The sequence below is a fragment of the Pezoporus occidentalis genome, unplaced genomic scaffold, assembly GCF_034315485.1.
Source record: "Pezoporus occidentalis ecotype Australia unplaced genomic scaffold, CSIRO_AGI_Poc_V1 ctg63, whole genome shotgun sequence".
Taxonomy (NCBI): Eukaryota; Metazoa; Chordata; class Aves; order Psittaciformes; family Psittacidae; genus Pezoporus; species Pezoporus occidentalis.
This window is the reverse complement of record NW_026915977.1, coordinates 4611654-4635992: the sequence shown is the minus strand read 5'-3', so window position 1 is coordinate 4635992 and position 24339 is coordinate 4611654. Positions and strand designations below refer to the sequence as shown.

Here is a 24339-nt window from a genome sequence, read left to right as displayed (position 1 = left end):
CATATGCCAGGTTGCTTTTTAGCAATACGGATGCAAATTTCAAATGTGATCCTTAAGCAAAAAATGCTTTTTCAAGAGTAGTTAACAGATGGTACAAGAGGAAGAATCCTATCCTTTGGGTAATGACATAGCCAGCTGTAGATCTGTATTGCTTTTTGCTGAGAGAAAACTGAGAAACCATTTTAAGGAATCTAGTTCTTAAATCTTCCTTCTGTTTTCTTCTGAGGCATCTGAATTATTTTGATCTTTTGTCTTGCAGACATTTCTAATCCCTTTGCTGTTCCAGTGGACCTTAGTGCCTATCCCATGTATTGCACTGTTGTTGCTTATCCAACTGACCTCACCACAATCAGGAGGAGACTTGAAAACAGGTTTTATAGGTTAGCTGAATTTTTATTTGTTTGTAATCTACTTTTACTACAGCCCCATTGAGGACAATATGTTTAGTTGAATGCCATGTAATGCTATTTCTGCAATATATTTCTTTGGTAAGCCAACAGCATCAGGTTCTATTTGACCTTGGGCAAAGTGAGTCTTCCTGAATAATAATTTCTTTTGGCCACATTGCTAAGGCAGAAGCTGGTTTATCTGAACCTGGAGTGTCTTTTTTTGTGAGCCTTACTCCCTGGATGCCTTGCAGGCAGAGCGTATTTACTTCATTGCTGTCTCTACTGCCTTTGAAGTAGATGCTTTGCCTTGTATTTCACTTGCCAGCAGTGGGCTAAATAGTGCTGTAAACTGGAAATCTCAGTTTTTCCAGTTAAGTTGAAGATAGATAATGTTCTGCTCTTTTTTTTTTCCTTCTGAGGACCACTTTACCTCTAAGGCTTCCTCTAAGTGGGAGCAGTCAGCAGTCGTCTTCAGTAGGTTTGTTTCCTCTTCTTATTCCATTCATTGCTGATTTGAAGAGGGACATTTTTTTCCACAAAGCTATTGCAGCCTGGCACATTGGGACTGTCAGCAGTATGTGAACAGAAACCACTTACCTTGGTGTCTAGCAACCTGTTTCTCCTGGACCTTAATTACCTGATTCCTTTTTTTAATGAGGAATCCTACTGGATTCAGAATGAAAAATGTGCACCTTTCCATCTCTTTTGTTTGTGTTTTTTTCAGGAGAATCTCTGCCCTGATGTGGGAGGTACGATACATAGAACATAACGCCAGAACCTTCAATGAGCCAGACAGTCCTATAGTCAAAGCAGCCAAAATTGTAACAGATGTCTTACTTCACTTCATCGGGTAGGTCTGGTTTTTGCATTACAGACCTGATGTCTTGAGTTTCTGAGATATTGATTATGCATTTTGGCTTTTCTTGTTGTCTTGCAGGGATCAGAGCTGTACTGATATATTAGAAATATATAACAAGGTGAAAGCAGAAGATCTAAGCAGTACTGATGAAGAGGAGGAGGTAAGACCATTAAGTCTGATCATCAGAACTTCTTGCCTTTTTAAATTCAGCACTTGTAAGAAATTTGAGCAAAGATTGTTGTTGAGTTTTTTACTTTATGGGTAGTTGCACTGAGTTTTTGAGATCAGCCTATTTAAGCTGTTCATGTTGCTCACCTGGGGAATAAGCTCCTTATGTAAGTAAAAATGATTCCTGGAACTGCCTATCTTTGACCTTCTCTCAGCACATGATGTTTTGGGGTGTGAGGAAGTTTTAGTCAGTAGGGGAAATATAACCTGGAGTGGTTACTCAGGCTGCCGAACCAGAAGGACAACAGCTCTGCTATTGTTAGCAAGGCAGCAGAGCTGGTTTTCTTACGTAATTCTGTGCCATTTCCCATCATTTGTACTGTGGAGTGAAATAACAGGTAGAAACCAAGTTAGGTACCACTCGCTTTAACTTTTTCTCTCTCCTTACCTTCTCCCCTCAAATGCAGTTTGTAAACAGTTTGAAACGTGCTGTAGTTCCTGTTGCAAAGAAGTGATCTATTATAACCTCCATCACTTGGTTTTACTTTTTCAGTGTTGCTTTCTAGGACACGAGCCAGTATAAGATTTAATTAGGGGGTTTCTTGTCTCCTCCCTTCCCTAAGACATACTTCCTTGTTGCAGTTTTGAAATACTTAAGTTAAACCTGATGCTGCTTGAAGACCAATGTGCTTATGGCTGATGCCATCGTCTTGGATTTATATTACAGAATCATAGAATGGTTTGGGTTGGAAAGGACTTTAAGATCATCCAGTTCCAACCCCCCTCCCACTAGACCAGGTTGCTGAATCTATACTGCAATGTAATAATTTAATTGCTTTTATAAAACTGAAGGTATATAATGGTATCTATTTTCACAGATTATTAAAAGAGTATTTTGAAGAAAATGAGGGATTTCCTTGACTTAGATAGCAGACCCTCCTTTCTCAATTTAACCTTCTTGTGCCAGTTGTGAATCTTATCTGTTCCATGTCAAAAAAATGATCGGAAGTGTCCAAAATTGCTGATATACGCCATTCCTTTATCTCCAGCTTTTCAAAGACCTGCTTTCTAATATGCTTTGGTTTATAAAGTGTTTCAAAATAAGAAACAAATTGCTTTTAGATTTTTTGTAGAAACTTTCCTGCCCTCTCAAAATAATGTGTTTTTAATTACTGGTAGGAAGCTGTGTACAAAGGAGGTTTTGTTGTAATTTCTAAATCCAGATTCTGAAGAGAATATTACTTACACTTGATGTAAGTGTGCCTACATGAAACCTGAATAAACTCAGCTGCTCAGAGCATGGTCATTTAGGTGGGGGAATACAGCTCTGCAAGCCTGGGACTTTGCTGAGCCTTAAGGGCTCAGCATTCGTATTTCTTACATGGTTTATATATAATTTTTATGGAAGGGAACTTGGAAAAGAGATGAAACAGCTTAACCCAAGTCCTTTTTTTTTTTTAAGTTATGTAAGTTCTAGTTTGAAACTAGTTTCTGGTTTTCTTGAAGCATTTTTTGCATTTGACTAGTTTGAAATTGTGTTTGTTGTTGATATCTGGTTTTTAACTTTTTTTTTCCCATGGCTGGGGCTGTGTACAACATGCGTGTGTGTAATCATTATCATTGCCTTTAGGTGGCAGAAGTAGATGAAGATTCAGATGCTCCAGGAACTTCCTCTGGAAAAAGACGAGTGAGTAAACGTTTCTGCTGGGTCTGGCTTGTGAAGGGAGGTAGACCAGGTACTGAAACACTCATTTAGGTCTGGAATGGTCTAAATTTGTCATAGCTGACACTCTGTAGGCCTAACTGTGTGAATTCAGTTGCATGTACATGTGAGTGTTGGCAGATTAAGGAAGTTATCGTGCAGGAAAATTTACTTACTGCTGAAGAATCTTTTCTTTTTTAATTTGATTTGAAAGACAGTAGAACAGTTTCCATTTTCAGTCAAATTTGGATGAAAGCTGATAAAAATAACAAGGCTGGATCTGAAATACTGCATACCTCTCATGGGTTTGAGTGGTTCTGTGTTACCAGAAAAGGCGTATTTCTGCAGTTTGCATACTGCGTATTGTTGTGCCATAAGCTACGCTTCATCTGACTGCAATTCTGGTTTTAATTGTGGAAATCTGCTTTGAGTCAGAAAGCTGGTAAATTAATGGGAACTAAAATTGAAAAATATGAATAGTCTGAAAAACTATGAAATACCTCTGTTTCCCTGCAGGTAAGACGACGAATAAAAAGGCAGCCCATGAAAGCAAGTCCTGATGCTTGGAAAGAACAATGCAAGCAGTTGTTAAACCTGATTTATGAAAGAGAGGACTCTGAGCCTTTTAGACAGCCAGTTGATCTCTTCTCCTACCCTGTAAGTACTCCTTCCATATGCAAAATTAAAAAAGTCTATTGCTCATCCTTTGGCAAAGCGTGCATGTTGGGCATGTTTCTCACCTCTCCCTTTATGAGCTGGAACACACCGTGTTCTGCGCACTGTTTTCAGAGAATTATCTGCAGTAACTCTCAAGTAGAAATAATTACTTGAGCCACTGTTGTGGATGAACACTTCGGTAGTTTTATTGCTGTAGGACTTGGCAGCCTTTATTATTTACTTGTGTATTCTTACAGGATTATCGAGATATTGTAGACACTCCTATGGACTTCAGCACTGTGAAAGAAACGTTGGAAGCAGGAAACTATGTTAGTCCCTTGGAATTCTACAAAGATATTCGTTTAATATTCTGCAACTCTAAAGCTTATACTCCTAATAAAAAGTCTCGAGTAAGTAATAAATATTAATGCCTTCTTTGCAAAAACTCTGGCTCCACATGGATACAGTGGTGGAATAAGGTCTGTGTCTGAAGACCAAAGCACTGCATTGTGAAATAAAAATAAGTTTTTTCTGTCAATTCTGGGAGCTATGGTTATAAATTTGCTTTGTTCTGCTCATGCAGATCACTTTGGAATTTTATTTTCATCTGAACTTAAAGGTTCTCAGAAACTGTTGATGCAAAATAGAATTAGAGCAATTGATGTATTCAAAATATACTCAAAATTCTGTCTACTTTTATGTTTCCAGACGTTAAATTGTACTGACCTTATTATTGTAAGGAAAAGCTGCGTATTCAATAAGATGCTTACATTGTGACAAAATCACTTCTCTGAAACACATCATATAGGATAGATAAGGTGGCTGGTCAGAAAGTTGCCTAATATTTCTTGTGTGGAAACAGGAGCACTTATAAACTACTAAGAAATGTGGGACTAGACAGAGACACTATTATTTAAAGCAATAATACAATACAAAACAATAATACATAGAATTTGATGTTATCATAGAATTTTCATGTGGCATCTAACATGGTGTGACACAAGGCGCTGTCATGCAGGAGAAGGAGCAGAGTGTGCTGCAAAGAGCATTCAGTGTGAGTGTCAGAGGTATTGGATGGGAGGAAGCAGGAGGTTGAGCAACCTTACTCATCATTTGAGGAGTTACAGTCTTAGCTCATCAGTGGAATGACTACTACTGTGTTTTGTGTAAGCAAGACAATGAGAGTAAGCCTGAAGTAGGCTGGTGCTGTGGGAGAAGGGAACTGCAGCCAAGTGTTAAATGAGTGTGAGAGAAAGCACAAAGTTGCCATTGCTGAAGGTAAATTGAACTCTTGGTGTTGAATAAGGCTGAAAGGTGTGCTGTGAGTAAGCTCTGCAGGTAAAGCCCAATAACTTTTGCTCGCTTTAATAGAAGGGAAATCAGTAGAGGATTGCAAGAGGAAAAGTGATTTGAGGGTGTTTTATGAGTGCTTGACATCAGAGTAATCTTGGTGAGTTATTTACTGCTGCATGCTCCCTGGGAACTTCCTTGTGTGTTAATAACTGAACAGCTTGTGAGTCAAGTCCCAAATTACTTCAATAGAGTGGCCCATCAGTATCCATTTGTTTAAATACTGTGAAGCACCTGAGTGAGGTGATCCTTGCTTGAGAGCTGGGGCAAACAGCTGGGCCTTCTGCCACTGCAGGTTCTTGTGCTGCCAAATGTGAGCCAGCGTCCTGAGGTTTTCTAACCCCTTTTGCCATCTTTGCAACAGCATCGTGAATGGAGGCAGGAAAGATAGGGTTCTACATACCGGAACTGAAGAAAGAGACATTGCTCAAATGCAAGGGTCTGGTCAAAAATTGAGTTACATGAATGTAAAGAAAATTCTGTGTCAAAGAGATGTCATGTTCAGGCAGGCTGCAGGAAATGGGAGGATATCTGAGTGTGAGATAACGTGTCCTTGATGGTGTTTACGCAATTTTTGGAAGACTGGATGCAGCAGAAGGGTATGAGTATGAGGAAGCAATCAAGAACTTTGTTTGGCTTATGCTAACTTTGAACTATTAGTTTGTCAAGACTTAAATACACCCAAGGTAAAATCTTGAACAGAGGTAAATACAATCTGAAACATGGAGAAGTAGCCAGGAGTGAATTTGTGGATGAGGCTACAAGAGGGAAGGCCTAGAAAGAGGACAGGAAAACAGTTTAAGGGTTTTGACATCTGGCTTAGAGAAATTAGGTTTGAGGACATTTTAGTTGGTTTCTGTGTGCATCTCTGTAGGGGTGGTATGAGGATGCATCACTAGGGAATTAAAGCAAAAAACAAAGGTGAGGGGGCAGCAAAGTTTGATTATTTATTTATTTCTTGGTACTTCAAGTTATCTTATGAAACAGTTCCATGTGTTCTGGAGTTTAATGTTTCAGTAATCTAGATACCCGTTTTCCTTTAACCCTGTAAGTATTTTTACTGTAAGTAATTACATCTTTTCATGAAAACACTTTCTGTTGTGAGAAAACGCGTGTACCATAGAAGGGAATTATCTTTAAAGAACCTTGTAGCTGAATGTCACCATGAATTTTTCTTCTGTGCTACAAAGTGTGGGCATCTCTGTGATTGTTTTTCTTTTTTCTTCCTTGATGTTCTAGTTATTCAGCTTCTAATAAGTATGACGATGCTTTCTCACTGCAGATTTACAGCATGACGCTTCGACTATCTGCCTTATTTGAAAATCATATGAAAAATATCATCTCTGAGTACAAGTCAGCAATGCAATGTCAGAAGAGGAAAAGGACACGGTACCGAAAACGGCTAAGAAGCAGTAGCAGTTCACCTTCAACTAGCAGAGCATCTAGGTAACATAATGCTCGTGGGACTTGCTTTCAGTGTCATTTGAAATGCCAGCGGTAGACTTGCCTTTGTGCATAAGCAGTCAGCAACAGTAGGTCTCCTTTCCTGGTGCAGTTGCTCTATTAGGTAATAAAATCATGAGCTCAAATTCCATGCTCAATCTATAGTTTGTGCATAATTCTAGGAGTATTCCCTCTGGAGGAAATGGAAGACCAAGTTTCTTTTTGCCTTTGTTTAGTAACTCTTGGAAAAAAGTGTTGTATAACACTTTGCTGACTTGTGTGTAATACATTATGTAAGTAAACAGAGTATTTGTTTTAGAAGGTGAGATAAAATATTGTTCTTGCAAACTCATATGCCTGTAGCAAACAGAATGATATTGTAACTAGTTTTAGTGTTACTACACCTGTGCAAGTACTGGGAAAGAGATCACTTATGTTATACATTTGCTTCAGAAAGCAAGGAACTTTGCAGGGAAAATCGGTTTTGTATTTGAGTCTTTTGATGCTAACAGTTTTATCTCTTTGGGATATTTTGTGTCTTCAGCCCAAAAGGGAAACAGAAACAAATGAAGATTCAACCTAAACCCAGCCAGAATACCTCACTGCCTTTGACTAGGACTAGCTCTTCAGTTTCATCTCATGGTAAGAAGTTTTCTAAAATGCAACTTTTCTCTTGCAGCAAGTAGTATGTGCAGATCAAAATGTGTCATGAGACACATTCAAAACCCACCTGTTGAAAGCGCAAGTAGCAAGGTCACGGAAGCATGTTGTCTGTAGACTGTGTTAGCTGAAATTGGCCCTCCAGCTGTTGGTCAGTTATTGATAGGAGAATGGGGAACATGGGTCTGTCCTGAGTAAGAATTAACTTAGTGAAAAGAGCCTGGACTTTCTGTATACAGGCTTATCTGATGCAAGAATAACAAACACATTAAGTTTACTTTGGGTTGCACCCCAGGGCAATCTGTCTCTTCATGACTGCAGAGGCAGCTTGGTGAGATAGACCTCCAAACTTGGGCTATTAACTCACGTGATACAGAGCCTCCCCAGGATACCTTGCGTTATAATTCTGTAAACAGGGATAAAAATTACTTTGTCACGTTAGTGGTGTCCTGTCTAAAGTTTCAGATACAGCAGAAGAACCTCTGGGATCAGCCATTGGTGAAGATATGGAAGGTCAGCCATCGTCCTCCGGCTCAAATGCACAGAACCGAAGTGGAAATACCATTGACCCAGGGAAAAGTAGACCGGTCAGGAGTAAATCTACGCCAGTGAAACAAGGTGAGAAATAATAAATATTCTCTTATTTGAATGGCTGATTTCACTAGAAATATAAGCTGTTGCTTCTGTCTGATGCTTATGATATTCTCGTGTGAGTTTAGCATTATACTGTATTCCCAAACCATACCAAAGAATTGAATTTACATTATTTCTTAGAGAACTTTTGTTTGGAGAGTGGCATGCACATGATGCCACATGCCCTTCAGTGAGGTCCTTTAAAATTTCTCCGGATGGATAAGCTTGATTGCTCTTAAACTTCTGGAGAATTACAGTCCTTCAGGAATTACAAAAAGCAAAGCAAACTGAAGGAACCCCCACCCTAAAACCTTGGCCTTTTATTAATCAAATTGAAAACAAGGATGAAAAAGTTTTAAAGAATTTCAATGTTTTTATCATAATCAAGACTAAATGGTTGTGATTAGAAAAGGAAAACTGTTTGTAAACTGTAGTATATTGTCTCTGGGACGTATTAATCAGACTTTCCAGTGAGGTAGCATTGAATGAGCATTGGCTAAAACCCTGAAGCCTTTGTCAAGTCCATACTACTGTACTGTAGCAGTGTTGTGTGTTGCAGGTGAGCTTTTAGTGTCCTGTATCTAAGGTGATATTTAATCTCCAGTATTAGATTTGTAACTCTGAAAGCATGTAGTATTTTGGATCCCAAGCCAGCAAGATATTTTGTACATTTTTAATTAAGTGAGCTTGCTTGGGTTATTTACTGTCTTGAAATTTTGCTTACTAGAAGTGTTCCCTGGACTAAGCCTTTTAAGAACATGCATTTGATGGGGAATAAATACTGCTTGCACAGTCTTATTTTAATGTTTGAAATGGATTTCAGAGAGTTTTTCTGCCTTGGCACCCTAGGAAGGATTCATCTGGCTTAATGTTAGATAGTTGTGTCTAACCTACTCACTGGGCTCCTTTTATTGACTGGATCTTTTCTGAACTCCTAGTCAAGAGAGTTTTCAGTCCTTGCTTCCAGATGAGATGAACTGTGTTTGCTTGTATGACATGTTTTCCCCTTAGAGCACCTGGTTGTCTTCACAGCATATAAAGGTCATCTGTGGTGAGTAGGTAAGACCTGGATCATCCCCAGAGCACACCTTGAAGGCAAATGAGGCAAATCCCACTTTTTATATCCTCTTTGGCTCAGGTGTGATGATGATAACCAATAGGGTTATTTTGTGTTTGCTTAGATCACTCTCCTGACGGACCACTTACAAATGGTGATGGCAGAGAACTTCGGACAGGAGTCAAGAGGAAGTTAGTAAGTGCATCAGAAGAAGATGAGCACCTGGAGGAGGTGGAGGAAGAGGAAAAGAAAAAGAGAGAATTAAAGGAAAAATCTGGTTTATCTTCATCAGAAAGCGGGGAGTCGGGATCCAGTTCAAGTTCTGAAAGCAGAAGTGGCTCTGATTCAGACTCTGAATCAACATCTAGAACAGATCAGGATTACATTGATGGAGACCATGACTACAGCAAAGTTGTGCAATCCAAAAAACCCAAAAGAAAAATCAAAAGAAAACTCAGCGGTGGGAAACGGAATTGGCAGGGCAGAGGGACAGGGAGGAGAGGTAGATGGGGGAGGTGGGGGAGATGGAGCAGAGGGGGAAGAGGTGGTAGAGGTGGAAGAGGCTGTGGCAGAGGACGAGGTGGTGGCAGGGGAGGAAGAAGAGGCCGAGGAGGCCGAGGAGCCTCGCGAGGAGCCACCAGAGCGAAACGTGCCCGAATTACAGATGATGAGTTTGAAAACCTGTTTGGAGGACAGTTTGGTGAGAACGTGTTTGGAGGGCGGTTCAGCAGACCGCCTCGAATCAAAACAAGGAACGAGGGCAGGAGAACTGTCTTGTACAACGACGATTCTGATAATGACAATTTTGTGCACACCGAGGATCCGTTGAACCTTGGTACTTCCAGGTCAGGCAGGGTGCGGAAAATGACAGAAAAAGCCAGGGTCAGCCATCTCATGGGATGGAACTATTGACAGATGAAAAACTTTGGAACAATTTTAAAAAAGAACTTCAATGGCCTTCTACTGCAGGGATTTTACCAGAAAAATCTACCAAGCAAGTTGTGCGGGGACTCCACTCACCTTTCACAGTGGTGCTTTTCCATTCTGTCAGTTTGTGTTTGTTTTAAAACTTCAGATCGCCACACTTCATTGGTCAAAACAAGCCTTATTCATTAGGCCTTAAATTACAGAAATTCTTCCCCACACACTACAAGTTCATCACATTAAAGAGGCTTCCAGCTTCTCAATAAGAACATGACATTTTGAATCACAATTACAACTTCTCTCCCTTGTTTTGTTTTTGTATTATAGAAATAGCACCTTCTTACAGAGTTTTTATGTGGTTTCTGCCATAAATCCTTATACACAGTAATAATTATGACTTTTGCACAATACACCAATCCTAAAGGCAGCTATAAAATGTTTACAGTTTCTATATTGTAAGAAGGATCTGGATTATTTTAATCTTCCCAGGCCAAATGTTCATGAATTGTGCTGAACTGAAGTATGTCTATACTACAGTTACGGGGGTCCTGATGTGCTTTCTATCGGTTCTTTATTCATGTAAAAAGTGACAAAGGGTTGGTGCCTTGTAAATATGTAGCAAACCTTTGATGTGGTGTGTCCTATGTGTGCATTAACTTTATTAAAAAGAGAATACTTGAGAAGTATGAATATCTAGACAAAAGGTGCCAAATGCAAAAGTTACTTGCATCTATTTTCTTTTTGTCCTCTCATATTTTTATAGTATTAATAGAGATTGTGCAGCTAAGGGGTAACTTCAACATTTGAAAGGTTCCTCCTCTTCAAAGCATAACGTGATTTTTGATAGTAGCTCAGCTACCTCTATTTACAACTACTGGAAACTTAAAGGAAAATAGATGCTATTATTCAGTACATGTTGAAGAAGAGGCAAGAAGGAGCATAGAGGGCTAGAATGGCTTGCGAAGTTGTGGAGTAACTGTATCTTCATTATATTGACACAATGAAAACAGATCGAAGTCGTTATCGGAGTTTTCAGAAGCATGATGTTATCAGCAGATGGTGATTTGTTTGTGTAGACAGGCTGACTGCCTCCCACATGTTTCTGCTGCCACTTGCTTGGTGCAAATCTGTGTGTGGTTTAATTCGCCCCTCAAAGGTGATGAGGGAGTTGAAGGGAGCTGTGGTGCTCTGGTGGCAGTATGGAGAAGCTCCTGGTCACTTCCTCCAGATGAACTCTTGTGTCTAAAGCTTCCAGAAGAAAATTCGTGTTGCACTGTACTCTTGTTAAAATGCTAACTTGAAAACAGAAATTGTTTTGGTAGTAATAGTACAGTATGTGATGATGTTTGTAGTCTTGCTCTTTGATGAACAGAAAGGTGCTTGGCATGGGCTGAGCTGAGGATGAGTGGCCTCTTGCTTTGTAGGCTGGAATATATATGGGACTTCAGTTTTCTCCCGTTGTCTAAATGAGTCTGACAGTTCTCACTTGGTTAAGAGAGTGAGTTAGATTACATAGAGAGAAGAAATCCAAAAAGAGATTAGAAAGTTTTGGTGGAGTTTTTCCAAGTTTTTGGTTTTCTTAAACTTTCATCCAGTATCCTTAAGTTCTTCCGTGCACAGCTTGGTCAATAATTCTGGAAAACCTCAGGCAGCAAAGAGTGACCCATGTATATTCTCAGATGCAGAAGGAGTTTAATTTTTGACTTTCTATATTAAGCACTAGCTATTTTATCTCGCTTTCCAAAAACTCTAGTTAGATGCAAAATGACTTGAAAAAATGCAGAGGTTTAGTTTTGTGAAGGAGGAGAGTATATCCTAAATCACTCAGAGCATTAGTATGAGTTTATGGTACAGGACAAAAAAAATCACACTTTTAATTTTGTAACAGATGTTTTGAATTGGCCGTGATCTGTTTCTGGACTTAATTTAGTTGTGTTTTGATGGGAGGGTGAGGAAGTGCAGAGACTCTCCTAGTTCTGTATTGGGCTTTAAAATATAAACACCTGTCCTATCATCTCTCTCATATATATGTATATATATACACACATATATATTTATAAGAAATGTATTATTTGTTCCACTGATTGGTCCTTCTACATATGGTAACCAGGAATAGCATGTATGCATCAGTTCATAGTCAGATTCACACCCCTTCTAGATCAGTCCCGTTGAGCTCATGTAGACACTATGGTTTCTGTTCTAAAGCCTGAAAATCTTGAAATGCAGAAGAAATGCTTTTCCTATATTTCTGACTGGCCGAAGATCCACTTATTTATTTTGTGTAGGGGTTGGGGAGAGAGAAAACGTGGATTCCAGAGAAATCATTTTATAAGTTTGTGTATTTTAGCAGCAATTAGAATAATATTAAATATGTTCTTAAATGTATCTTTTCTATGTAATGAAGTACTGTGAAGATAACAGTGAAGCATCACTTTGCTGTGGCGTAAGTATTAATCAAATGTGTTACATGATTAAGAGCTAGACAGCAGGGTGTCTAGAACAACAGAACTATTGCTTATTGTAAAAAAAAAAACAGCGGCTTTTTTTGTGCATGACAACCTTTTATAAGCATGAGAGAAATAACTTGGGTTTAGAGATGTTATTTTTACTTGGTTTTGTATCTGGGTTCTTTCTCTGAGTTAGGCAGTTGATTTCTGGTACCCTCGTTCCGTGGAATTATAGCTTCGTAGTAACTTGGACACTTTTTCTCAAACCCCAGATCCTATCAGGAGCCACTTTAGTTGCAGAAAACTTAGTGTCAGCCCAACTGGTGCAGCAGGAGCGGTACAGTGGTTTAAATCTTGTACCCTCTCACTCCCTGATCCAGAGCCTTGGTGCTCAGCCAGCACCTCGCTAAGCAGCCGAGCTCCCGGCGTGTTGCAGAGTCAGGACCATAGTCTTTCTCCTTGCACTTTTAACAAAAAACCCCAAGACTCTGCCTAAGCATAGGGTTTGAAGGTCTGATTATCAGATTCCCAATGGCAGACAAGGCGTGCGGGCAGGCCAGGGGTTCCCCTGCTGCTGCAGGCTCAGTGCTTGCACACTGGTGCTTCAGAGCTGTGCAGTCTTGTGTGATCCCTCTTCCGAGTTGCTGGAGCACTTGAGCCATTCGGAGACACCTTGGAAAACAGGACTTTACTAGCAGCAGCATGTGAGCCCATGCGCTCCATCCTCTGGAGAATGGGGCTGAACATCTTGTGTGCACATTTGTCTGCAGATTGCTCCTAGCTACAAATCCTCTGGCCCCGAGTGCTCCTGTTTCTTTCCAGATCAGGGCATGAATGGCGAAGCGTGTTTTGCAGTAGTGATGTGCTGTTGTCTCAGTTCAGCCCAAACTTTGCCTGCTTCTTATTCCCTTTATCGCCTTTTGGTTTTCTTCTTTACCACACTCCACCTCTCTTCTTTCACTTCCCTCTATTGCTCCTCTAGGCTATTTATGATACTCTTTCATGAACTTAGGATATCTTAATGAATTTTTATTTTGGCTAGACTGTAGGATTTAATTCTATCTTGTTTCCCCAAGACTTTATGTATATTTTAAATCTGCCTTACCTTACTTACTAGCAACACTCCCCAATTGCTGGGGGTGGATTTAATGAAGATGGGAAGTTTGAGGGCTGGCTTCTTGGCTGCTCTGGGGCCATCTGTACCCTGTGTGGAAACACTGCTGGATCAGAGCAGGCAGCACGTGGCTTCCCTTGCTCAGACATGGGCAGTTGCAGGGAGCATGGCAGTGGAACTACTAACTGCATTTGTGCTTCCTTGCACATGGCTGTGTACAGCGGCACTTAGTTCCACCTGGTGTCCCTTACCACGCATGCCCCAGGTCTCCTGAGTGACTCCTTTTTTCCCTTGCTATATGAATAATAGTTAACATAACCTTTGTAGAATTCATGTGCTTCCAGCCTCATGAGGAATTTCTATTTTAAATAACCCATAAAACTTTTATGTTGGTGCTTGAACTTCGATGGGTCAGGGCAGTTTTATCACACCTCTGTCTTTCTATCACTCCTTTCCCCACAAACCAAGCAGAGGCCACCCCGTTACCCCAGTCAATCCCACCCTGCACATAATCAAGCTAAATAGCATCACGAAGAAATAATTTGTGGAGGATTTTTGGCTGCTTAAAATGTTGTGTCCTGTCGCATATGTTAACTTCCCCTACATGTTTCCTTCAGCATGCACATTGGCTGCTTCTCCCGCACAAAAGCGGAAGGACTGTGCAGTACGCAGAGCACTGACAAGAGCTGACTCTGGGTGCATAGTAAAGAGAGTTTCCAAATAACCTGAGAAATGTGGAAAGGCAAGCGACAGCGTGTTGCTTTTGACAGCGTTTGGAGGCTCTCTTGACTGCAAAAGGCAAGACGGACCTCAACAAGCACTTGAAAATGCTGCTTCTGGGTGTCTCCAGAATGTTAGTGACAACTGTTCAAAATCACATGGTAGTAACAGGAGGAAATAAGTTTAAATGGCTAGTTTTGGATAAGAATTTGATTAATACTTCCTCTTTAGACTGAGCAGTGAATGACAGGGAAGGCTGAATCGCTGGAGGTTTGCGGATGTCTGCCGGCCCTGGCGTGCCGTGTCCTGCAGTCGTTGGTCTGCGTCCTGAATTCAGTGTTTTAGAAATCCATTTGTGTGTTTACATTTCCTGACGTGAGTTTATTTTTTCTTAAACCATCATGCAGAGTTTTATACAGTGCAGATGATTTACCTGAGAGACCGAAGGAGCAGTTAACAATCCATGGGTAAATCTATACTTAGTATTGTAGGGAGCTGTCATTGTGTTCTTACGAGTATGTATTATAGAAAATTACTGCGCATGTGCGATAGATAATTTTCAAATATTAGTATATCAGAGGTTTACACATTGAAAAAAGAAATCTCCTTTATGTACAGTAAGTAACAGCCTGCAAAATTTAGTCTGAAAGTTGTCTTTTTTAGTCTTAGAAATGCAAAGACCTGTTGGAAGCTTGTACATTTTTAATGTCATGTTCAGCCCACAGCAAACGTACACAACTGTGCTATGAATCCCTGAAAAATTAGATTTCCAGTGGAATTGCTGTCTCAGCCTTAACTCTAGTATTATGAAAATGGTGCTTAAATACATTTATGTGCATGGATGTGGGTACCTGATAAGAGTTTGTGAGAATTTCAAGGAAAACCGAGCAGCTTGGTGCTGCCCTTGCGAGGCAGTACTGCCTGGCAGATAACTGCAGTCGCATTTGGGAACTGACAGATGTGTAATACTTGGGAAATATTTAAACCAGTGGACAACTAAGAGCAGTTTCTCAGTGTTGGGTTATTTAATTGGCAAACGCTGCAGTTCTCCTGATTCCTGGCTCTGTTGGAAGCAGGCGGGATGGCAAAAGGAGCTGCTCTGGTGGCTGCAGAGCCAGGGTCCTGCCCGAGTGTTGGCAGGAGGGGTTGGGGTTCCCGCCTGCATCGCGGCCGTCTAGCTCCTTGGCAGATAAACTCCAAATCCTCCATTTCTCTTCCCCAAAATGCCTCCTCAGAGAGCGGTGGCTGCTCGGCTGTTTTCAGATATCAACATCTGATGACTATTCTGTAGAAGTACTAACACAGGCTTGTCATTCCTTCATGAGTCATTACAGCAGACTTCATTTCCAAACACCCATTGATGTGGCGCGATGAAATTCATGTGGTTTAGACTCTCCAGGTCACGTTCTGGATGATTTATATTACTCCAAAACATGCAAAAATCTATTAGAATTATGTCTACTTTCTATATTGATTTTTTTTTTTTTCCCAGGTGATATTTATGCCCATATCTTCACATCCGCTATCTCAGGTCCCTTTAAATGAATACTTCAGGGATTTTGATGCCACTTGTTGGCAGACCAAATGTAATATTTATATGCAATGAGCTGTTAGTTTTTGTATTGTACAAATGTAAATTTGTAAAGATTTTTTTCTAGAGTTTTTTTGAAGTCACTTATGTAATCTAGGATGTTTCATTTTCCAGCTGTGGGGATTGTCTTAATAAAAAAAGAGAGAAACTCTTACTTTGGTTTTGCATTACTTAATAAGTAGTTTAGACGTGAAAAAGACTGAAAAACACTTAAAATTAAGGTTTTGACATCAAAAGAAAAATGCTTTTTGATTCAACTGGATAATTTTATGCTTATTGAAAAGGAAACTTTTATAAAGTGGATATAGGAACTTCTGTAAGCTGCGGATCTCGAGGAGGACAGGACAGAGCCCCTCACCTTTGCCAAAAGCAAGCTCGAGGTCTCACTCAGGGTGGGTTACTCAAATCATTGTCAGATCTGGCTCCAAAATACCATTTTCCTGGGCAAAAAGAGAGGAACAGCTGATGCTTTCTTGGGAAACTATGTGAAAAATGCTCTTAAGGGTGATAGGACTTGTGCAGAGCAGCACCAGAGCAGGTGAGGAGGAGGAGGAGGAGGAGGTATCTGGGGGAGGTCCCTCCTGACGCTGCAGGACACTGATGGGTTCAGGTGTTGAGATCTGGTTCCAGGAGGAGCTTGCACCTATTTTTGAGTACTTAATGCCAAAAAAAGTTTTCCTTTTTCATCAGTGCTCTTGTTGAATAGCAGCAATAATACTGTTCAAAGAGGGCTTTTCCAACAGGGATGGGTGGTGTAAAGCTGCCTTGGCGGCACGGCCAGCACAGGCTGGGGGCTGCCAGGGGTCCTTGGCTCAGCCAGGGGCAGGCGACGACCCTCATGTGTGACAGGGCTGCCCCAGTGTGAGCAGGGAGGGGTTCGGGGCCCTCTGTGCCCCACTGCACACAAGCTTTAAAGCCACCATCAGGCACAAGTGGTTTCATACTCAAACATGACTGTTAAAGGTACCCAAGGAAGACCAGCCTGCCTGTGGTTTAAAGCCTTCAAAGTTAGTGTTCTGGCTGCCCTCAAGCTTATCCTGCCATGTCCCGCTCTTGCACATGCTACTTTGCCTTTTCCCCATGTTAACCTCCTGACTTACTTGGCATTTTACTGCACTGATTCAAATGGGCTGAACGGCAGTTCCTCCCGGACGTGAATGGGTATCTTCTTCTTCACACAACGCTCAAACTCCAGCCCCCAGGAACAGAAGGTTTGTTTTATTTTCTTTGCCTTCTCGGTTACAGGGAACAAAATCAAACTTATATTGCACCGATGCTGAATACCTGCACTAAGTACATCCGTCAATGGCATTAGAGAGAAATTACTCTCCCTTCAGAGCTGCTTTACTTGCGTTTAACCAGCCTTTGCTGTCACTCCTGTCGATATTATCATAGCTGTTATATCATGCACACGTTTGGGTTATATATGCTAATGCATGTCATAAAGTATATGATATAAAATATCGATTTGCTAGAGAACAATTATTCTTTCACATCACTTCGGAAATGTATTTTATAGAAGTATTCTTTTTAATGGTAACTTTTGCAGATGATTTAGAATGAAATTGTGATTCTCACGTGTTTCGACAGTGTTTGGATAAACCACTACCGTGCCCCGATGTGCAGGGCAGCTGTGCTATCCCAGTGCTCATTTCCAGCCTGGAAAACCCTCAAGCACCCTCTTCCATCCCTCCATCAGCTGCTCCCCATGTTCTGGGCACTGCAATGGTGGTGGTTGCAGGGCACTGTCTGGCCCTCGGAGCCTTGCTGACCCTCGCGAGAGGGGGAAGCTGAGTTTTGCCTCCATCCCAGCTTCTCAATTTAAACAGGCACTGCCACAGTGTGATTTCCCTTCAGCTGTCCTATCCGCATGAGGAGCTGCTTCTTGAGACACGTTATGAGGTGTTCAGGTGCTGCAGTGTGTGTTTGAGACGTGCCCTTTCCTCCTCCGAAGCTGTTTGAACGCCTGTTTCGGGGTGCAGGCACACCACAGGGCCCTGCAGCAGGAGGGGAGGCCGAGGGGGGACCCCCTCCTCTGCCCCCAGGATCCCAGACGTTGGGGTTGGTTTGCTGGTGAATAAAAGCCCTTTGTCTTGGGTCAGACACTGAGCCAGGAGCGCCTGTCCCGTGACATGAGGTGACGCAGGTGCTGACGGTGCTGGCAGCCCTCCCGCCCCAGGCCGCCTTCCTCCTGCTCTGCCTCTCAGCAGAGCCCCTTTCCCCTCCCTGCTGCGGTGCGGTGCGGTGGGTCCGGCCGGGAGGCTGACGCAGTACGGGCTGCCCTCCTCCATCGGTGTTTGCTCTGGTGCCAGGAGGGACGGTTCCAAAGCTCCGGCTGACGCAGGGAGCTCCGGCCTCGCACCTCCTCTCCCGGGGCTGATGTGTCCCACTGATGGTGCCGGTGGCCGGTGCGGACCATGAGGGACCGGCTGGCGGAGCTGCAGCAGCGAGCCGCGGCCGAGGGCAACCCGCATGAGGATGCTCTGTGCTTCGACAACCCGGTGTTCGCTGGGGACGACGCCAGCCCCGTCAGCCGGGCGCTGCGGGAGGCAGCCGAGCTCTGGCGGGCCCTGGACCGGCTGGAGGAGCTCTCGGAGAGCATCAACAGGACGCAGCAGACGGTGCTGTGCTGCACCTCCGCGGAGAGCATCGCCCGCGAGAAGACGGGGCTCGGCACTGCCAGAGCCGCCTTCACCCGCGAGGCCATGGCCCTGCAGCCCCAGCTGGGCGCTCTGCCGGCAGCACCAGGGGATGGGACGGGGCAAGCGGGGCCCCGCGTCCGCCAGACCCAGCAGTGGCTGCTGCTGCGGCGGTACCGCGCCGTCCTCGCCCGCCACTACGCCCGGGAGAGCCGCTACCGGCAGAGGCTGAAGGAGCAGCTCGAGAGGCAGGCGGAGCTGGCGGGCATTGACCTGGGCACCGAGGACTTGGACCAGCTGGCCAAGAGCCCCGAGGTGCCCCGCATCGTGGGCAGGGACCTGGAGGCACTCAAGGCCAAGCAGCACCTCGCCATGGCCCAGGCGCGCCAGCGGCAGCTCCTCGACCTGGAAGCGCAGATGGCGGAGCTGCACGGGCTGTTCCTGCGGCTGGAGGGGCTGCTGGCCGAGCAGCACGGGGCCGCCGACAGCGTGGAGCACCACGTCCTGCGCACCCTCGACTACATCACCCAGAGCAGCGGCGAGGTGAAGAAAGCCTTCAAGTACCAGCGGCCATCGCGGCTCTCGGCCCTGCTGACGACTGCGCTCAGCATCTGCGCCTGCTGCGCCTGCCGGCCCTGCCTCAGCGGGACCCTCCGGTGAGCCCGTGCTGCAGCGGGGCGGCTTCACAGCGGCTCCGGCTGATCTTCCCCTGCCTCCGTGCAAGAAGCGGTGTGATGAGAGCCTGCTGCTCGCTCGTGCCTCTCGCACGGTGGTGCAGGAGCCGTGCACGCCTTGCACGGCACCATGGGGACCACGCAAGCCTGGTGTGACGGTGCGAGGGATGTGCACGCGTTGCATGGCAGCATGGGGACGAGGCGCATCTTCGGCGGTGGCGCAGGGACCGCGCACTATAGCACGGGGACCAGGCACACCTTGGTTAATGGTGTGGACGCCACACTTGGACTGCAGGCACCCAGAGCGCTGCAGCACCCAACAAAGAAAAACATTTTTAATGCTATGAAACATAACTTATGAAGTTTAATGCTTCTTTTTATGACTATTTAAACGGGGGGGGGGGGGGGGGGGGGTTGAAGTTTTGGCATGTTTGCTGTTACATGCGAGGGGACCCGATGGCTCCCCACGGAGCAGCGTGGCAGTTTCTGGGGTCAGGTCCCAGTTGTCTCGGCCACCTTTAGGTTTATTTTCTTCTTCTAGCTGGGCCTTAATAAAACCATTTCTCAATAACCTCCGGTGTGTGGATGGGTGAGTTTTTCCTTGCAGCAGGTAGCCCAAAGTTAATGAAGAGTGGAAACCGAATGACTTCTGGTTGTGTCTATTGGGTTAAATTCTTATGAATCTTTCAAAACTTCATTTACAGGCTGATGAATGCACCTCTTTTTCCCTTTATGGATATCTTCTCTTGACCTGGAAGACTCCAGCATCAGGAATGTTGATCCCTGTGGAGTGGTGATGCCCCAGGGGCCGGGCTGAGTGGTCTCTGCTCCTGCTGCTTCCTTTGTACTTTTCTTTGTGAGGGTTAAATGAATATTAATTCTTCATTCACAACTTGATGAATGGAAGTTACCTTTTTATTTGATTTTCATTTAAGAAAAAGAAACACGACTTTCTATCTGAGAGAAGAAATGTTTGTTTTTTTTCCATTGCAAATTAACCACAATGGAAATCCAGGAACGGCACTGGAGGAGGCCAGAGGTTGTGTTTGTTGCTAAAAACTGGATGAATCGTGTAATTAAAGATGACCTGAAACATACCGGGGTGCAAATGTGGGCTCTGCATCCCAAATGATGTACGATGTGATGAAGATGGGAATAATGATTTTGCCACCAAACCTTCAAAGAGAAGTGGCCTTTTCTTGGTTTCTCTCCTATTTGTCCAACAACCCTAAAGGAAGTTTCCCAAAATGGACATCAAATAAAGGCAGCAAGCAAAAGGGTGAGTGTCGTTCAGCGCTGCCAGAGGTGCTATGGTGACTCCTGCTCCCAGCCAGCCTCTCCAGCATGGGGCTGGGTCCGCTTGCCCTGCCCCATCTCATGTGGTCAGAGACAGGGAAGCATCCTCTATATTGTATATTAAACCCCACATTTAATGTTCCGATTCCAAAGCAGCCTCCTGGGAAGCGCTGACGGCTACTTACAGAGTCACAGGACGTACAGAGAAGGGGGAAAAAACCCTCAGCGAGGTCGGGGAGGTGGCAAATCTGAATGCAGCATAACGTGTTTAACCACACTCTGTGCTAAAGCCTCTCTGCAGAGACAGTGCCGGCCTCGGGAGAGCCCTGGCTGGGGCCACCGGGCAGCATCCAGCACCAGCAGCCCTGCAGAACCAGTTGAGCCACTCGGTAAATGTTTATCCATAAAGCACAGGGAAAAGCCCTGTGCGATCATCAGTGCTTTCAGCCCAGGCAGATTCCCAGGGGGTTTCATGGAGCACAGTGTCCTCTAGAGCCTGGTACTGGAGCGATGGTCCTCGGGCACAGGCTCCTTTGCTGGTGGGGCTGCAGCTTTTCTGCTGGCAGCATGCTCTTCCTTGCATTTAGAATTTACAGGGAAGTAGCCTTGATTTGTGTTACAAGGACCAGTGAGAAGTTAAAGGAGAAGGAGAAAAAGATGAGAAACTTTGTGGCTCTTTCCACTGGTGGCTTCAGCAGTTTACAAGACTTTCTGGGTTTAATAATCAGGGTTTGTTGTGTTTTTTTTTCTGATGCTTGGTTGCCTTTCATTAAATATTGGCCTCATATGGAGAGTGATTCCTCAATAGCAAAGTAATTAATAATACTGTAATGTGGGCATGACCATTCGACAGGATGGGGAGATTTCCTTTCTCTTCTCGGTAAAGGTTGGCCCTTCATTTGGAGCACGTTTGCTGTATGAATATTCCTGAAGATGATGAAGCCAAGGTGGAGGACCTGCTTTAACCATTCAAAGAATACCCACGAGAGGGCTGTTCTAATTATTTCCCAAATAAACATCATAAATGTAGAAAGTTCGCATTTAAGGGGAAAATAAAGAGAAAGCCGAACATGTCAAGCTCAAATCAGGCTCCCCAAACCCCTTGGCTCTGTTCTGTAATGACATGCTAGGAATGAGGTTCATGAGAAGAGGAACTTTTCAGTAAAGTGTGTTAGGAGCTGGTTTAGAGCCTTTATAACTGTGCTGGCAGCACACACTGCTTTTCAAATGCAAAGTCTTTCAGTTGAAGAAATGTCACTGAAAATAATTTTTATTTTTTTTTTAAGAATAGAAAATCTTTTCATCTTTTCCTGACATTTAGACAAGAAAATAGTTCCAGAACAATTTAATCACCCTATAGAGCTCTTTCTTTTAAGGTGAGGTAGGTTACACCAGCCCAACAGCCTGTTGTTCCTGCCCAGAGACCCAGGGAGGACTTGCACATTCTGGTCCAAACATCGAACTTTTATCCTTTCAACACTGATGATTTTTCATGTCACAACAAATAGACCCCCAAACAGAATTTCTTGTAAATGCATCTTTTTAAAAGTCTCCTCAATGGGAGCTGTTCCCTGAGTTCTGTTCAATTTGCAGCATCTCTTTGGCCAAACCTCTGGAAATACATGTCTATTGGAAAAAATGGAGGGGATAGTTGTATGAGTGTTTAGGACTGTAATTCCCTTTTATTGCAGTCCAGTTGCTCTCAAATAACACACAAAAGCAAGATAAACTCTTAATTCAAAATATTTATATGTTTTAATATGAGATGAAAGATTCATTGAATCATATTTTCATTTTCCCATTGAAAACCACCAGCCAATATTTCCACTTCCAGAAATTTTCCGAAAAGCCGTATTTTTTTGGTTCAAAAAGGCTTTTTGTACCAAATCCCACTTGGTATTTTTATTCAAGAGCACTTAACGTCAAATCAGAAATTCATTCGTCTGTGTGGGCTACCAAGTTATTGCATCGCTTCAAAACACATTTTACATTTCATTCACCGATACAAAAATGTGCCAGCAGTTTAAATTGTCTTGATTTGTTTTTTCCCCGGTTTTTCCTGTGTTTTCCAGTGAATCAACAACTCTATTCATAGAGCTCATCAGAGCTGCCTGTCTCTGAAAAACACGGGGATCTGGCTTGTAAGCCTTTCTGCAGGAGTAGGCATCACTGCCAAGAAATGTGGGGAGCCACTTCTTGTCTTTCTAGCAGCAGGTTGGAAACTCCATCCTTGGGTTTGTGGGCAAATTGGGCTCATTTCGGTGTCATTTAGTGCTGAATTCAACTGGATGTCTTTCCTGTCCCGGCAGCCTGGTCTGCATGGGCAGCATGGAGCAGGCTGCATCTCAATTTCAGATCTTTTTTTAATGGCATTTCTCTTAACAGGCATGAAATAAATTGTGTTTTCCAAGTTCAGATATTGCTATCGGAGTTCCCTTGCAGGGATGATGTTTGATTCCACGCCTCTTCCTGCAGTCAACTCATTCAAAATCTACTAGAAATAATTTAGGATGAAGCAGTTCATGGTTTTACGTTTCTCTTTATCTTAGAAAACCCACTCCTGAGGTTTGTGGACCTGCAGTTTTCTGAATGAGACGTTTCTATGAAGTTTTCTTCAACACTGCCTTCTAGTGGGTCTTTATGGATGGCACGCAGAGTTAGCAATGATGGTAGTGACGGGGGTAGATCGACAGCAGCACACTGCCTCTTCCGGGTGAGACCAAAACAATTGTATTTTTTGGTGATTTTCTTTGTATTCAGTGCCTTTTCAGCTTTTTTTTCCCCCAGCTTTCTTTTATTAACAGTGAACCTCTTCCCATTCATTCAGTAAAACTGCCTGAGCAGCTCTGCATGAGGAAGATGCACAATGAGCTGCTGTGAGAGGAGTCATGGAATAACCATCTTGTGAGTGCTGAATTCAGGCACCTGGCTGGGAACAAATGGACACGTGGAGAGCAGAATCCTCGTGGGTCCTTCCTGTGTGATTAAACCCTGAAACCAGGGGAGCTTTGCCTTGCTGTGCAAGCCCAGGCTGTGGGAAATGTCCCCGTGTGGGGATGGAGGACCCAAGGGCTGAGCCTGCCTCCAGCCATGTCCAGGAGGTTTTCCATGGTCCCTACCCACCCTAGGCTCGCCAACATACCAATCCCTGCAGCTCGGATGTGTTTGCTCCCAAAGGGAGGTGCTAGATGGCTTCCTGAGCTCCCCAATAAATCTATTTGTTACCCATTACAAAATAAGAATAGGGGTATTTTTCTTTATTCTTGTTTTCTTCCATGTTGAATATTTCCTTTTGCTTTGTGTGTTGATCTTGGCATGTAAAGCACATTTTTTTTACCATTTTCTTAAGTGTCACTGTGTCAAGAACATCCATTTTTTATGATTCTTAGGGAAAGAGTGTCTCCACGAGTCAACTGATGTAAATGATGAGCTAAAATCTTTCACAATGATCACTAATGAGCACACAATTTTTGCCTGATTTCCTACACTGCCTTGCACTGGTTGTGCTGCCAATTAATTTTAAGCAGTAAAAACAAGCCTTGCATTTACAGCAAGACTTATTTTCAGCTTAAGGTAAGGTGAAACTCTAAAATCTTGCATTAACAGTAAGCAGGCTGACTGTGACTAGGTTTTTATTTAATACCGAGGGCAATGACTTCTGTTGAAGTGACCCAATCCACGCTTCTCATAGGAATGTATATGTTTAAAATTCCATATTTTGAGGTTCTTAGTCTAAGGTGTTAACAAGAAGATTGCTCAGCCAGGCAATAATGCAAGGCAAAAATATACATGTTCACAGCCTGCTTGAATACTTCTGCTTCTTTTTAAAATCAGGGGAATAAGGAAACCCTGGAATTTTGGTGGGGCAATGCAGTAGTGGGGACATGCAGAAACCAAGGAGGACCAGCTGCTTGCACCAGCGCGGTGCTGAGCTGCCCAGGCTGGATGAAACCATCATGCAAACAGCGTGATGGGGAGCTCAGACTGGAAATTCCAGATTACCAGAGCTTGAAGTC

General features: G+C 43.3%; 2 protein-coding genes across 3 annotated transcripts in view; both read left to right on the top strand.

Moving 5' to 3' along the window:
* The window catches only part of BRWD3 (bromodomain and WD repeat domain containing 3), a 58932-nt gene extending 43064 nt beyond the window's left edge, over nucleotides 1–15868 (top strand). For both annotated transcript variants that reach the window (XM_062639999.1, XM_062640000.1), the window contains 10 exons: nucleotides 260–380; nucleotides 1114–1239; nucleotides 1327–1408; nucleotides 3047–3103; nucleotides 3635–3775; nucleotides 4033–4185; nucleotides 6408–6571; nucleotides 7113–7210; nucleotides 7688–7846; nucleotides 9043–15868. In XM_062639999.1, the coding sequence (XP_062495983.1) occupies nucleotides 260–380; nucleotides 1114–1239; nucleotides 1327–1408; nucleotides 3047–3103; nucleotides 3635–3775; nucleotides 4033–4185; nucleotides 6408–6571; nucleotides 7113–7210; nucleotides 7688–7846; nucleotides 9043–9830 (1889 nt within the window). In that variant the 3' untranslated portion in view covers nucleotides 9831–15868. The remainder of the gene's footprint in view (nucleotides 1–259; nucleotides 381–1113; nucleotides 1240–1326; nucleotides 1409–3046; nucleotides 3104–3634; nucleotides 3776–4032; nucleotides 4186–6407; nucleotides 6572–7112; nucleotides 7211–7687; nucleotides 7847–9042) is intronic.
* Nucleotides 15869–17763: 1895 nt separating this feature from the next.
* Nucleotides 17764–19063, top strand: LOC134174744 (syntaxin-1B-like). The gene has a single exon (XM_062639970.1). The coding sequence runs from the start codon at nucleotides 18132–18134 to the stop codon at nucleotides 19011–19013; it is 882 nt and encodes a 293-aa protein (XP_062495954.1). The 5' UTR covers nucleotides 17764–18131; the 3' UTR covers nucleotides 19014–19063.
* Nucleotides 19064–24339: the final 5276 nt, after the last annotated feature.

Coding starts and splice junctions, on each gene's coding strand:
- LOC134174744 (XM_062639970.1), top strand. CDS start 18,132: ATGAGGGACCGGCTGGCGGAGCTGCAGCAGCGAGCCGCGGCCGAGGGC.